Source organism: Nelumbo lutea, chromosome 2 (assembly GCF_056320005.1).
Source record: "Nelumbo lutea isolate HS-2025 chromosome 2, American lotus-T2T, whole genome shotgun sequence".
NCBI lineage: Eukaryota > Viridiplantae > Streptophyta > Magnoliopsida > Proteales > Nelumbonaceae > Nelumbo > Nelumbo lutea.
The window spans coordinates 23,120,463-23,137,011 of record NC_142685.1 but is presented as its reverse complement, the minus strand read 5'-3'; the positions used below and the strand labels follow the sequence as shown (position 1 = coordinate 23,137,011).

The window sequence follows — 16,549 nt, the reverse complement described above, 5'->3', positions numbered from 1 at the left end:
TTGCATGTTGGGCTTGGATGAAAGCCCAACTTGGGTCATTTTTGGGTCCATAATTACGACAGCATTTGCAAATGAGCTCCTTCTTCTTAACGGTCTCTCGGTCTTTCAGTCTTTCTTATGCTTGGGTAGCTTCAGAAGGAAGCTCAGACGCCATGTTCAGTTGAAGCCTTAAAGGGGTGAAAGGACACCAGCACAAGAAATAGGGCTTATAGCCTGGAAAATTAAAACAACAAATAGGGCTTGTAGATTGTGGACTGTGGGTAATCTCTCAGTGCTGGGTCATCAATCTCATAAACTAGACACGCCGGCAAACAGAAGCAGGGATGAGAGAGTGAGAGAGAGAGAGAGAAGGCGTCTTATTTCTCAGTTTACCCAGAACAGGAAATTATTTATCATATATAAAGATTAAAGAGTAGGGCTTTTACACAAATAGGGATATCACAGAAACAAATATAATTTAGAGAGAAATTAGACCTGTTTATATTGCTTGACTCTATATGATTAGCTGAGTTGGCCAATCAATCCAGCAGCAGCATTAGCCTCTCTGAAAATGTATCCAACGTATAGATTGCTTTCTTTGATCAGAGCTCTAGGTTTAGGTTCCATGGAGACTTGCTAATTCCTTTTAGAAAAAGGGCATACCCTATACTTTGGGGGCAGTGACACAAGGGCCTCAACTTTCCCTTGTGACAAGAGGTACTCTGTTAGCTGACAGATTAAGATTGCAAAATGAAAGAAAAAAAAAAGTGAATTTGATGCCTCTCCAACCTTTCTGAACCTGGTTACTAATTTATGGGGTCCCAATGCGACCCATGCCTAGTCGTCAGCCCGATTTATGAGCTTCCCCAAATCCCCATTGCATGCAAACCAAATAATGGGATCTGATAATGAGTGACATGCTGAAAAAAAATGGAATTCGGATTCGCTCCTCACAACTCGTTGCAGCCGTGGATTGGGAACATCTCCCCATTAGTGACAACATATAAAGTTAGGGAGATGTTCTCATATGCAGCTGCAAATGCTGTGATGTTGGCGTGAGGAGCAAATCTGGATTCGAAGAAACATGCAAGTTGAGGTGCCCAATAAGATAGATACATCAATGCATCGAAGTCTCATTCAGACACATTTTTTAGTACCCAAAAATCTCATTGAAGAACAGGAAAATCCAGTACAGAAATGGACAAAACAGAAGAAAGTAAGAAACACTAGAAGAAAAGCCATACATATATTATACACTTGGAGGAAAAGACATCAGGAACCAAAGACGGGAGAAAATTGAAGTGATGAAACCGCTATTTTCCTCAAGCCACCTTGCTGTCTTGCGAAAGAGTTTCTTCTAGCCAACCGGGGGGAAAACGACGACATTTCTTGACCTCTGAAATCCATAGCTGCTGCAACATGTGCTGATCCATTTCCTTCCATCCCTGCCCGTGGATATACACCTGCTTTCGACGTTCTCCGGCATCTTCAAAATGTCTTTTTTCTCTTCATATTAAGTGATCTTCCTTTGGAAAATCTCTCCATTTGTTCATCAACACTGAACTCAGTTCCTTGCAATAGCTTCCCACGCTGAACTTCTGGAACATATACATTGATATACCAACGGGAAATAGAAAAAAACAAAGAAAACCTGTTCTTCAATAACCCAACATGTTTATCTCCGTACCCATATTAAGAAAATTCAAGGAGTGCCACAAAGTCAGGGAATCAGCACTTTCCAACTTCATATGAATCTCTTACGAAATACCCTGCTACTATTGCTGCATATGCCAAATTGCCAATACCAACGTAAGAATTAGGAAAAAAATTTGGATGCTAAAAAGTTATCACCACACAGTAAAAATGCATAAATTCTTTCTTCTTTAGCTCTTGTTCTTTTGGGGGGTGTTCTACAACATGAATGTTTTTGTTATCATTTGTTTTTGAAATCACCACGTTAGCAAAAAAAAATAAAAACATGTTCTTGAACACTGTTTTTGTTTTCAAAGGCAAAAACAAGTTAATTTTGTGTCAAAAAAAACAATACATGTTTTTGAAACCATCAAAATAATGATTTTTAAAACAAAACAAATTTTGTAGTGCAGAAATCATATGATTTATGAAATATGATATTAAATAATTGGATGAAAACATGTTTTTGAAAATTCAAGAACATGTTTTTGGTTTCAGTAATGAAAACAAATGAAAAAAATAACACGTACACAGCCAAGAACAAGTTTTTTGTGTTTGTGTTTTGAGAAAGAATCTGTTTTCAAACCAGATGGTTTTGATTTGTTTTTGGAACCGGCAAGAAGAAAAATAATTCATATTGTAAAATCCCCCCTTAGTGATAAGCAAGGATTAGTGGGTACCAAGCAGTAGATGGAAACTTCGAATGATTAAAGGCAGGAAATCAATTCCAGCACTAAGATTATGAATGAAGACTCAATGCAGTTTGAACAAAAAAGATGTTCTGCAAGCCATTTTATCCAAAGCTTAGGTGCATATCCATCGATTCCTGACAACTATCAATGAACTAAATATTGCCCAAATGCTGTAGCTCATCAGAGTCGTAGAAACCATCTGAACAATTTTATGGCTCAGGCCAGTCAAAACCTATAGGCAGCCAGATATAAAAATGTCCTACAGTCAGAACTTGAATAGACTCTAACAGAACAATTTTGGGATGGTGACTGGGTGACTGGTGTGTCAGGATCAAATGGACCATGCATGAACTCAAGAGGCAGGTAGATTCACTTACCACACAAGCATATAATTTTAATGGCCATATGATAACAGCTGAAGTGGATAAACTGAATGACTTACTGCTTTGTCTATTAGTGAATATGTTATCAAGGAAGTTATGAGTTCCTTAATAACTGAAGCTGAAATTAGATTAATTACTAAACTACTGAATACATTATTATTTAAGAATGAAATCTATCTAAAGTAGCAGCGAAGAAAATGATTCCTCACATCGGGGTAGCAATCTTGACTAGTGACTGTCTGCTTCACCGTATTCACATGCACCTCGCAAGATATCTTTGCCTGATAACAATTCCAAAAATAAAACACAACTCAACAGAATTAATGAATAAAATCTAGTTTTTCTTAGAAAGGATGGTTAGTACAATATCATTTGTCAAATATTTGCATTAAATTAGTGCTTTTTCTTTTTTTTTTTTGGTGGGGGGGGGGGGGGGGAGCAGGATGACTAGTACAGTGGGCACACCTCTAACCTTGGGTCTTTTTTCCCCAGCCAACACAAAAATGGTAAGGTTTGTTTATATGCTAAGTTGATGTACACTAAATCCTTTTTCTATCAACAAAAAAAAAGATGTACACTAAATCCTTCATCCTCACAACAGAACTTGCAAGTTAAGACTTATGCAAATCCACAAGATCCTCTAACACAAAGTCACAAATACTTTGAAGCTTAATATTTAGAAACCATGGTCTTTTTTAACAGTAACCATGGTTTTTTTATAGAACATCAAAAAATGCAACCAAGAAACATATTGCTGTCAGTTGAAGGAAATAATGATTATAGATTTTCTCTTGTTTCTTCTTTTTCTAGTAAAGAACACTAAAGCTCCTGCAGCTTGTATATTCCTTATCTCTATGTGTGCCTACACCCTGCATCAGTCTACTTTATCCCTTGCGCTTCTTCTCTTGATCCTTCTCTAGCAAAAAACACCATTCAAGCTCCTATAATTTGAAAACCTTGACTTGGAGTGAGTGCCTGGTTGCCCGCACCATGGCAGTGCACAAAAATCCAGATTCTGGGATACGTATATAGGTAGTTTTGCCTTCATTTTCTGAAATTCTGGAAACACTAGGTTGAGGGCAATTTGTTAACTCAACCAAAACTTACAAATCCGGATGCTTTTGTGTTAGCAGTGCAAATGCTAATAACTTTTTAGTATAAGGGGTAAAATATAAATTCAAAAAACATTAGGGAAATATGAGCACAAAACTTCATTTTGTAATAAACTTAAGCACAGAATTTGGGCCTTTATGCATAATCTAACAATATGTAAGTCCAAAATATAGAGCTTTTCCCTTGATATGAAGGGAACAAAGAAATCTGAGGAGCAATGGGAGCAATAAACCTTGTATTGTGGAGAGATAAGGTAGTGATAGGAATCGATTAGCACCCTTGAAGACTTATTCTAGAAAGAAGGCCTTACAACAGGTCCTGATATGGCATAGTGATGATACTTGGGATTTGGAGTGAATTGAACACCAAGGGTATTTTTGTCATTTTGCAATTTTGTGGGGTCCAATGATAGGGCTTAAATTGCCTAGTTATAGTTTGTTTATGTTTAAAATTCCAGAGTCATTGCATAAGTAGGATTAGAGTTATTGAGTCTTCTTTGAATTGAAATAGGATATGACAGCTTAGTTGGAATCCTACTAGGATTATTGAGTTTAACAGTTTTACTCCTAAGACTATTTTGAGTCTAACAATTTGACTCCTAGGATTATTATGAGTTTAGAGTCTATAAATATGTATGGACGTTTTACACAAAGGTAATGAATTATATTGAGTTTTCTTCAGCTTATGCTAGCTATGGTGAGTGATTCCCATGCCCTAGAGTGATTCTAGGCATCCTGTGAGTGATTCCAGGTATTTTCTCTCTTCTTTCTCTCCCTATTTTCTCTTTTATTCCTTCAAGAAGCCATTACAGCCATCAACAGCCATAAAACTCTGATCAAAAAGACCATTCAACATTCTCTAAAGACTAGAACTGAGCTGGTCCTACATAAGGTAGGTTATCCCATGAAGCAATTTGGATGGACTCTTTTTGTGGAGTGATTCAGGCAGCAGGAACATGACGGAGGTAATGGTTTAATGTTCCATGGACATTATTTATGAAAAAAAACGTTCCATGGTTATTGACATGAGAGTTTCATCCAACAATGATTTGTGAAATCTCTCTCTCTCTCTCTCTCTCTCTCTCTCTCTCTCTCTCACACACACACACACACACACACACACACACACACACACAACTTAGGCTCAATTTTATCAATGCAAAGACTAGTAGTTTTGGCCCTTCTAGTCAATTGATGACTGACTAGTGTCCAAGCGACTAGTTGATCCAAAAAAGATATGATCTAAATTTAAGATATTGATGCAATCTGGTACAATTGTGCAATAAAAGAATGATATCGAACGCCAAGTTTATAGTTATTGCTTGCAAAAACTGGACAGACTCGGATAAGGAATTACTGATAGTTTGTTTCCTGAACTAAAGCACCCCTGAAGAAGAATTCCATTGCGAACATTCGGTTGAACATCAAAATACACATAATCCATATTCACGATAAAGATTTAAAGATGCACCCAAACTGATAATGTGAAGCTTCCATGAATTGGATCAAATGTCACAGCCAGGCATAAAGAAGATTTAACAGAAACAGAGTCCTATTACATAAACCATTCAATAGCTAATCTGCAAACATGCCACCACTTAACGTTCGAAATACTGCTACACTGACAGCCCGTGAGAAGAATTGGCCCCATAGGCCATAAAAAGCTACAAAGCAGTTAAAAGATAAATTTGTTGGCCAACAATTAGTATTTGAACCAGTTAACAAGAGCATGTGAGTGGGTTTTGGTAGGAATTAAGTATAAGTTTTAATTCTAATAAATGAATCCTACAAAAAAATTGAATCAAGATTGAAATCATACAAAAGAATGTGATAGAAGAATAGAGTTTCCAACTTGAAGTGAAAAACAGATTTACAATACCTAGGTTTATGTATTACAAATAACAATTTCCCTTTTATTAGCATACCTATAACTTTGGAGCAGAGTCTTTATGCTCCGCAATTCTCAAACCCCGACACAGAGGCAATGTTTAACTGTTTAGTATGGATATAATTCAGAAACGGAGCTTGAGATTGTTTACTTTACCTCTTCAAAAACAAAAAACAAAAAAAAAAAGACTGTTTATGATAATTCTTTTTCCCTTTGTTTGATCAATTTGTTTCTGATAATTCATGAATACAAGCTATCAGTCTAACTATTTGTATGTAATCACTATGAAGAAATTGCTACGGAAACAATAATGTTTCCTCTGTCTCCCTAAAGTGTCAGAAGCTAAGTCTTTATGAAGCACCACACCATTGTAGCCTAAAAGGTAAACTTCGTTTGGAATGTCCAGACTAAACTCTTAAATAAAGAAAAGAAATTACAAATTGAGTATAAACCCAATTTTCCAGCATCTCCTCCTCCCAACATCTGTACTAACTCAGCCAAGCCCACGTTTTCTCAACCAATTGAAATTAAACTAATTGAAGCATTCACAAGCAAGCACATACCAATCGAACAAAAAGGATGAACGAGCGATTACCTTGAGTGGAAAGTTGAAGAAGAATAAGAACTGTAACTGTCCTTGGACTTCTGAAACAGTGTCTAAGGGAATAGAACCTTTAGCCAAATCTTTCAGCAATAAAAACACGTCGTCGAGGATCTCAACTCCATTGAAGTTAAGAGTAGCGTTCACGTAAGAAGAACCCCTCGCCCTGACATGACCCCCGTTCGATGTCACAAACCCAAATTGCTTCCCCCGGTACCCAATCGAGATGACGATGGAGCTGTAGTTGAAAGAGAAAAAATCTCTGTTCCGAGCCTTGACAGTGAGGGCTACTGAGACGTCGATGGAGACACGAGGGGAGGTGTGCACTTGGACATGGCCAAGACCCAGGCGTACCACGTTGACCTCGGGTCCGGAGGGCCAGATGAGGTACAACCCGCCGGCGAAGAGGAGGAGCGCAGCGACGCCAAGGAGGTGGCGCCGAAGAACGCGGAATTGACATGGAGGGCAATAGAGAGGGAGGATGATGTAATGCTGCTGCGGCGGTGGTTGTTGGTGGTACTGGAGCTCTGGTGGGGGAGAAGGTATGGGCGAGTAGTAGACTGGCTCACCCTTTGCCGCCATTCTGCAACCAAGCAACCTTGGCGTTTGGACTTCAGAGTTCGGATTTCAGACTTCAAAGGGAAGCAAGGCAAAAGGTGTTACAAACTTATAATAAACTGATTGGGTTTTCGGTCGATCAAGACGTGACGAAGAGAGAGAGGGGAAGAGAGGGAGGAATTTTCCTGGTTTGTTGGTTTCGTTGTTTGTTGGTTTGTTTTGACTTTAAAAGGGTCTCGGGTTGGCGTCGTCAGCGAAGGAAACAATGTCAATACAGGTACGGGTGTCAAGAAGATTACAAATCGGGTACAAGAAAAGCGGCCCCCCATGTAGGGATATGTCTAGTCGGGTTTGGTCCGGGACAAATGTATACGGTATACCCAAATCTACACCATATCATAGGACATATGCACTGATTTCGGGTCTTAGTGGTTTAGACCCGGGTTTCTCCAGGCATGGACCGGCCAAATGGTTTGAAAGTATAAGGTATTGTAGAAATTTCGGTAGAATGTTAAAGACCGCTATGGCTAAATTTTATGGGGAGGAGATCCAGTATCACTTCTAACCGGGTCTAGAGTTGGATCCAATTATTGGGTCATTAAATTTGTGACCTAAGTTGGACCATGCCACAACGTGCGGCTGTAGGAGATGGAAAGAGAGTTAGTGGGTCCGGATATCCTATTCACCTATTCTTACTCATAAGATACTGTCACTACGTATTTGAAGCATCTCCCTTCAATGCTAGATTACTATCACCCTGCTCTCAATACCTTATAAGGTTATGTTTGATTTGATAGAAAATAAGAATTTGTGATATTCTCTAAGAATTTTCCCTAATTTTTGCCTTTCTTTTTTCATCAAACCAAATATAGCCTTTTTTACATACAGTTGGCCCTCTAATAATCAGGGTGGAAAATAAATTCTTTTGTGTTTTCTAAGTTACTAAAATTAATTTCAAGGTGAAAAATATGATCAAATTAAAGCCAAAAAATAAGGAAAGGAAGAAAAACAACAAAAATTACAAACTCTTAGAACGATTGATCCAAAATGAGAAAAAAAATAATAGAAGAAAATACCAACTTAATCTAAGAACAAGAAGTAGAATGAAAGTACAAGATGGTGGGCCCTGTAAGTAGAAAATATTTTTGTTTTTTTTTTCTTTATATGGTATGATAAAGAATGTATATACGATAAATGTGTTGACATTTCAACTTATTTATTTGTTATGATGTCAATTTTCAAGAAAATAAAAGCCAATATGGCAATTTATACAAAAAAGGTTCAAGATGATGTTTCTTAGGGAGCTATACTTGTATATACTTTTGTTACTCACGCCATATTTGTCTTGGCTTCACGTCCAAGCCATTAAAGTTAAATGATAATATGTTAATGGCATCATATGGTGTCAACGTTTGCAAACAGTGGTTGTTCAAATAACTCAATTTTTAAATTCAAATTAAGTATTTAAAGAAGTAAAATCAAAAACTAAAATGGGTCTACACAACCCAGGGGTAATCCATCCCCAAACCCATAAGCCCCCAACCCTAGTGCACGTAGGATTCAATGCCAAATCTCTCCTACAACCAGCCAAGACCTTACTAACCAATCAGTTGGCATCTTGCAGTCTAAATGTCTTTTCATCTTATTGCATATATAAATATATTTAATATACATAAATAAATTGCATACATTCTAATATAAGTTGCTTGAATTATTAGTTAATAAATATTAGACAATTCTAGTTATAAACCATGCATGAAACCAAGTTGGACTCTCAAGATTTCATCATTAGATTATGGTGGTGCTTGGCATCGATGACGTTGCTCCAGAAAACGGTAACACATCAGCATTATGTTGGAAAAATCGGTACTCCAGAAAACGATAACATGTTTGGAATAAAAAAAACGGTGCTCCAAATCACACCTTAGAAATCGAAAAGGCGTGGTCTAGGGAAATGCTGAATTCAATGTTTACTCAATTTGAAGCTTGTTGCTGCCAATGAGTACAAGATGTAGCAGTGATGTGGACTTCTTATAATGGGTATCAGTGCTAAAAACATATATGAAGCACCAGTTCCAAACAGAAGGTGTTATCGTTGCCCCAGGAAACGTTATATCTGACAACAATGTTTCCAAACAAAAAAATGACAATTTTCTCCTAAAACGGTGTTGTATATGCAGCATCGATACTATAACAATCATTTATTTGTAAAATTAATTACAAGGGGCGAAATTGTACAAAATTTTCAGTTGAGTTCAACTTTAGAGGTTTATAGTTCATCAAATCTACTAACCAATTAATTTTCTTGGAATCCAAGAGAACAAAATTGTTTGCTTGCCTATGTAAATTTGCTTCAAAGCAAGAATGCCCTAGGCGTCAGATAATTATGATTTTTATGGTAGGAATGAAGAAGTATGAGTATTCATATTAGGGTAAAAGCACTGAACACCTGATGTGAATTGAATAACTTATTGTTTTGTTTTTTAATGAATCAGTCAAAAAGTAGGTTGTGAGATTCTTAACGGCTGAATGGAATTTATATATTTTATGCCCCCTAAAAGATTTCATTTAATCTACTAATAAAAGACAAATTAAAGCAACAAGTCCTTGAGTAACGGTTGAAGTGATTGAACTGAATGGATTATTATTAGTTTCAAGTAGCCTCACAACCTCTTAAAAACTCATTTACTAACTAAGGTTCAGTTTGGATGAAGCACAAATGTAAACATGTAGAGTGCAAAATCTTATATTTATATTATTTTATATATATTTTTACTGTACATACTTGCATTTTTACTCTTTTCAAACTGAGCCTAAAGAGTAAAGACAAAGCAATAAGTTTTTGGGTTCAGCCACTTCAGCCGTTATCAAATGGCCGCTGATTACTCTACCCACAAAGCTTGTGGTATCAAAAGCATATTGTTGAGTATTGTGTTGAGAAGATTGCAAAAGCGACCCTTCTCTTCCCTTGAGAAAGTAATTAAGTTGAGAGGTTTGAATGATTTGGTTTTGGAATCGAAGGAAGAAAGAGATGTGAGACACTGATTCATACTGTACTACTTGGTACTGTTCATGGATTTGTCGTAACTCGTAATATTAATGGTTTATGTCATTGATTTTTAAACCAGATGTTTCACCTACTGTCATACCTGCTGGACTTTACCTTACGTTTCCCATTAATAATGATTTGCAGAAACATCGTGTTCACTGGAATGCTGGATCGATGATCCCAGCCATTCGACCAGGGACCAGGTCGGAATTGCCATTGGATGGTTATATCCCATCTATCCAATATGAATTTTGAGGTGTTAGAAAAGAAAACCATGATTTGATTTTGACCCAAAGCCATGGATTATTGATCATTATTGTTGGTTCAATGGGCTTTTTGGTGATAGAGCTCTCATACTGTGGATTCCTGGATTGTAAAATTCCAACTCTGAAGATAAAGATGGGCACAGAAGCCATGAAAATGAATTCAGAATCTATTGATCAAATAGATGAATGAAACTAAAAGCGATTAATTTATTTCCATCAAAAACCCATTAATGGAATAACCAGTTCCCCAACAGCATCTGATCACAAACATATTTAATTCATACGATGATATATATAGTTGTCCTTTCAGCTAACTACAAAGGTTCAGACTTCAGAGCCAAGGAGATTGATATTCTTTTCTAACAGAACAAATTCTTTCTGGGTTTGCTTTGGATTTTGATTTTTGTAAACTGGAAGGAGACCTTAATTACCCCATCTCAGGCCCAGCGAAACTAGAAAGAGAGATATCTGATACCTCACACTTAATCAAAAGAAGGAAAAGAAAAACAGACAATCAACTGGTGATAGTTACCTTTAAAATTTTGTACAAAAGCAACACTACTGACATAACATATATAGGGCCTTACATAAATGGGGTGACGAATTCCCAGGTACTGAAACTACGTAGACTCAACTGACTTCGGCGAGATGGACGGAGAAGAATTATTTCCGGACACGGATTTGGTGCGTCTCATCCAAGTTGAAGACAGGTTCCGATGAAACTTGCACCTGAAAGAGCCACTGTGTGTCGTCGGAGAGCAGCAGCACCAACCCTTGGACGAATTGGCCGGTCCTGAACCCGATTCAGCGTTACCGCCTTTCAGAGAGGAGCGGACGTTAATGGTGCTAGGAGTTGCCATGTCTGTCAATGAAAAATCAGAGAAACCTTTTGCCTTTATAAATAAAAACCTATGAATTGTAACGTAACTGGCAAGCTCTCTAGTCTAAAGAATAAGACAAATTCGGAGGAGATATATATTACGAGATTCAATCAATTGTGAGGTCAGAGCAATTCCTCCGATCAAGTGGTGCTCTTCAGCTCTTGACTTTTATTCGTCGGTGGGGTGGTGATCGATTTGTGAAGAGAGAAAGAAAGAGAGGCTGAGCTTTTTTTACAAACTATTTGAGTTTGAGCTTGCCTCAGGAAAAGATGGATTCAGTTCGGGCCATTCGAGTTCGAATCCAATATATATAGGCCCAGTTGGCCATATAATGAAGCTTGGCTCGTGGATTTGCAAGTTTACAAATCAATCCGGAACCAGAGCCGCTTTAGCTATCACCCACAGGTTTTTGGGTCATCAGTTAATAAAATAATTAAATAAAAAAGAAAGGGCCAAAACTGTCATCTGGGTTAAATGAGTTAATGGTTTGATCACCCGAAGTCAGTGGGTCGCTGATCAGGTAACCGATTGCTGAGACAGGCCAAACGGTCCAATTGTCTGAATCAATAATGATTTAAAAACACTAATATATAATATTTTAATTTATATATTTATATATATAATAAGAAATAATTATTCATGTATATATATAGATTTTTGTATGTATAATTTTTATTTTTTATAAAATTTATCTCCGAATAGAACTCAAATATAAGGCTTCGAATTCATATTTTTAACTCAATCTCAAATTCAACCTACGAATTTTTCTGCAAGATATTCCACTTGGCTCCACTTGAATCATCCTAATCGTAAGAGAGGGACATAGATTCGGAAGAGTTGACGTGAGTGGTTGCATGAAGAGATGAGGTTCGTAGGAAAGTAGTATTCTTGGAAGTACACGCGTCAGATTCTGTAAGGCTTATGAATTATTGAAGAAGTGGAATAATTCAGCTGCTGGGCTTAGGGTTTATCTTTTATCACTTCGTTAGACATAAGATTTCCAGCTTCCAAGCTTGTGTTGGATTTAAGGTCTTATGGATACTGTATTATCTATATCGCTTTCTTTCTATCTCTTCTTCCTTCCCTCGGAAGCGACAACGATGAACGAACCCATGCAGGTTTTGATGGATAACAATGAGCCCATTCATACTTGTGAATAAAATCCCACCGTGTGAAACGGATAGAAAAAGAAAAAAAAAAAGGCAAAAGTCACTGGGAGATCCCACTTAGAAGGGTTTCAGTTGATATAATCCGAGCCGTCAAACCTTGAAATATTCTGAATTAATAAAATTGAAGATTCCTAGCTAGTGTTGAAAAAGGAAAAAGCTAGAATTTTTCTGTGATGCTTTTGGAGTGTAATAAAAAGAAGCATGTTACATGTGAAAAGGCGTGTCGAGTCTAAGAAGGAATCTCACCTCACGCAAGGATTAAAGTAATGTTGGTATTATAGAAGATGTGTTCGAATCTGTTACTCACAAAGAGCGCCACACACAGACCTCACAGCATATTTTAGCCGTGTATCTGGAACATCTCCCTTAAAAAGAACATATAAATACGAAAATATTTCAGATGCAGAGCCAAAACGGAGATGTTATATCTTATACCGGATAGATGTGTGGTGGACGACGGTTTCACGCTTGGCTTCAAACTAATCTCCTTCATAGTTCACGCTTGGTTGCATGGATATTGTATTGTTTAATATCATGGCCACGATTAATAGACTTATTCATGGGCCGGGCTGCGGTTTGATTTTTGCTAAAATTTAAATGGGCCTGAAGTTCGAGCCCAACGCAATGTAAAGTTAGGCTCGAAACCCAGTCCGTGAACAGGTCTATTTGTTAAACACTTAAATTCAGTGTTTTTGAAGGTGCCAAATAGCTTGAAGTAAAGTCTCTAGGTTATTGGTACAAAAATTTTGGATTGAATTCTGCCCTCACCTGACATAGGGGTTAGATACCGAAAATGTATAGTTAGATTTGACATTTAATCTAATTATCCCAGATTTGGATGATGTATTTATATAATTGGATTAGATTTAAATTAGGCTGACCCTTTGCAAGTCTGCTAAGCCCAACTTGGGCCCAGTCCATGATCACCCCAGGAGAGGGCTACACCCTATTATTTCGTTGCCCATTATACATACACAGAAAAACTCAATGTTTTTTTTATTCTATTTATAACTATCCATTTCAAATGATGTGGGATCTATATAAAGTTTTAGCTCAATACCCTAATTAAGTAAGACTCACCATAAAATATTCAATGGTGTGGGGTCTCACTCTTTCAAATGAAAATGGAATCCAGATTTCTTCCTTACAATCAATTCACAGCACTTGTAGATGTGCATTGGAAACATTTCCCATATTTGTATGATTTCATTTATACTGAGATGTTTTCTATGTATGGCTGCAATGTATTGTGAGGTGGGTGTGAGGAGAAAATCCAAACTCAATGAATGAGTCATCAATTACAAATTAAACCCAATTTAATGTCTTAAATTAAACAAAAACCTCAAATCAGATTAATTAATCTCAAATAAACATAATAAACATAATTGCCCAATGCCCGTACATAATACAGGGTGGTCATTAGCTAGTATGTGGCACAATGATAATATGCTGTGGAAGTGAGGGTAAAAGTGAGAATAAACTAGTGCTCCTTCAAGAAGAAACCAGACAAACAATGACCAAGCATTAATTTGAATCTTGTGGTGCTTGCAAATGTGTATATGGCTACCAAACAAGCTTATGCTGGCTTTGAAATCTGATTTCCTCCTCATAAAATTGGTACTCATACCTACTTCACAGCCCTTCCAGCTGTGCATTGGAAATATTTCTCCATGAATAAAAACATAGAAATACAGAGATGTTTTGGATGCCCCACCAAGGTCAAAACATGTCACGACCATACTGGGAATCTGTCCTGATACACAGTGGGATGTACTATGAGGTTGGTGTGAGGTATTCTCTGTGATGAGCAAATTCTGATTTTTTTTTTTTTTATAAAACTATACATTATCATTCCAAAAGAAAATTACCATGCAAAGAATTCAAAAAAAAAAAAAAAGGTGGAATATCACAAACAAACACCTCCCTAGCTCCTGACAAGTGTCCACTGCATATATGTAGAAACACGAGTGCAATAAGATACTGGTGACAGACGGAATGGAAATATAAGAGAAAAATGGCCCAAACATTTTAACTACAAATGGAAGTGTCCCCAAGTCCGTTTTCACTATCATCGGTAGGTTTGATGGTGGTTTCAAGATTATGGTGCAAATGACCCAGTAGCTAGTGGGGTAACACGGCCCAGATTTTCAGGATGCCCACAGTATTATGGTGGGCCATGCCAAGCTGGCACGGCTATTGTACTGGGTCATGTCGGCACAACCCGTGCAGGTTGGGGGTAGGGCCCAACACGAACCTGGGCTCATGGCTCACAAACCTTTTGGTTGGGCCGACCTATATTGTTTAGTTTTTTTTTTTTTTTTTCACTACAAAAATCAAAACTCAAGAAACAATGAAAAAATGAAGGAAAAAAAGTGACAAATTAAATGATTGCAACAATAGTTTGAAAAAAAAAATCATCTTAAAATTTTATTCTACGTGAATAACCAATCCATACAATGAAAATATAAAACAATTAAATGAAATTAAAAAAATGCAAAAACAAAATAGAAAATAAAAATTTACAATGGAATTAAGAAAAAAATTATGAATAACTTACAAGGTATAGATAAAATTAAAAATCTCAAAATTTACAATAATCTAAAAAATTTTCTTCAAGTCCCACCTTATTCTTCTTTTGGCAATACATTGGATGACATGTCATGTTTTCCCTTATCTTCTAGTTTATCTTTGTATCCAATCAACCTTTCAAACAAATGCACATCTTCAATGTTTCATTTGTCATCTAGCACATTGTTTGCTGCACTAAAACAAGATTTCATATTACTTTGGATACCAAAGGCTGTGTTTGATTGCAATGCAAACACAAATATGAATACTACATATTTACCCTCTTTTCGGTTCCTAAATGCAAACACGGTTCAGATTTTAAATTGTTTTTGCACTCATCTTGTTGTTTGAAATTGATGTTAAGTGTGGGGATCATCATTAAATGTTCCAACTACCTTATGCTCCAATGCCTTAACTTTGGTTAAAAAGTTGATTATCAAAAGAAAATATGTAAACACCCTGTTCTATTCCTACCCCTTTAATCCCCCTCTAATGTGTAATGTGTATATTAGAAGAAAATATTTGAAATTTTAGTAGGTATTCAGTATCACTGTTGTTTTCTCATAAAACAATGCTACATCAGCACCACATCATAAATCTATTTTTTTGGAAAATGTCTACTATTTGATTAGTCTTTTTTCCAAAAAAAAAAATGTTTTCTTATACCATGCCTTGGAAATCAGGGAAGGCGTGGTATGAGAAAATGCCCTTTTTGGTGTTTTCCAGTTTTTTCTATTGTTGCTAGCAACAATATGTTGACATGGCATTGAAAAATGTCTATGTGGCAGCAATAGCAATGGTACCAAATAAAAAACATGAGAAAATGTTTTTTTTTTTGATAAAACAACATGCTTATACAACACCATTTTCTAAGAAAACACCTCTCAAGAAACGACAGTGGTTCCAAACACAGACTTAGTGAGAGGACTTAGTTGCCTGGCTTATTATTTATATGCCATAGTTCAAACGGATTGAAAAATTAAGGGCATGTTTGATAATGTGAATGTTTTTGTTTTCACTTGTTTTCAGAGTTGTCACATCATAAGCAAGAAAATGAAAGCAAGCTCTCTAACTTTGATTTATTTGGGGAGGTGAAAAAAATGTGGTTTTATTCCCAATGCTACATTTGGAAACAATGCAAATGGAGTGTAAATCCCTGTTCAGGGTAAATTTGCACTCTGGTTCATTTTTGCTTGTGTTTGGCAACATTAAATTTATGCATTAACAAATGACAGACCAATGCATATTTACATTGATAATAAGATGTAAAAGCACATCAATATATAAAAAAGAAGTAAATTTTGCATTAAGTGGGCTTTTGATAAAAAAGGCATATGCTTTATTGGAATTCGTATTTGTATCCATTACAGCTAAAAGTCTGTTTGGTAAGAAGGTAAAATTGTCAATGCAAAACTAACCCAACTTTGCAATTTATATGAACCATTTTACACTACAAGTTTGCATTCACAATTATTTGCATCATTTCCAAACACAGCCCAAAAAACAAACCATCAAAATTATGTTTTTCTAAATAAAAAACAACATTTTTTCTTCAAGCATGAAAACAAAAAATTCATACATATTTATTGTTTTTGTGTAACTTGTGTTTTTATTCTGATAAATAAACTGTTTTTAAACCAGATGGTGTTGATTTGTTCTTCAAACTAGCAACAAGAAAAATAATTCATGTTGTAGAACGCCCCTTAAAACG

At 36.4% G+C, this 16,549-nt stretch overlaps 1 protein-coding gene and 1 long non-coding RNA gene across 2 annotated transcripts; both read right to left on the bottom strand.

Moving 5' to 3' along the window:
* Positions 1–1,188: 1,188 nt before the first annotated feature.
* LOC148869190 (uncharacterized) lies at positions 1,189–7,106 on the bottom strand. The gene is made up of 3 exons (XM_088973746.1): positions 6,342–7,106; positions 2,956–3,027; positions 1,189–1,760 (listed from the first exon to the last, which is right to left on the bottom strand). The coding sequence occupies exons 1-3, from the start codon at positions 6,927–6,929 to the stop codon at positions 1,755–1,757; spliced, it is 666 nt and encodes a 221-aa protein (XP_088829872.1). The 5' UTR covers positions 6,930–7,106; the 3' UTR covers positions 1,189–1,754.
* Positions 7,107–10,407: 3,301 nt separating this feature from the next.
* Positions 10,408–11,486, bottom strand: LOC148869189 (uncharacterized). Its single transcript, XR_016107742.1, has 2 exons — positions 11,203–11,486; positions 10,408–11,082 (listed from the first exon to the last, which is right to left on the bottom strand). It is a non-coding gene; the product is annotated as an uncharacterized LOC148869189 (long non-coding RNA).
* Positions 11,487–16,549: the final 5,063 nt, after the last annotated feature.

Excerpts from the sequence above, each read along its gene's own strand:
- LOC148869190 (XM_088973746.1), bottom strand. The coding sequence starts at position 6,929 with ATGGCGGCAAAGGGTGAGCCAGTCTACTACTCGCCCATACCTTCTCCC. Across the intron at positions 3,028-6,341 it reads TCTTCAACTTTCCACTCAAG|GCAAAGATATCTTGCGAGGT; the intron begins GTAATCGCTCGT and ends AATTGTTATCAG.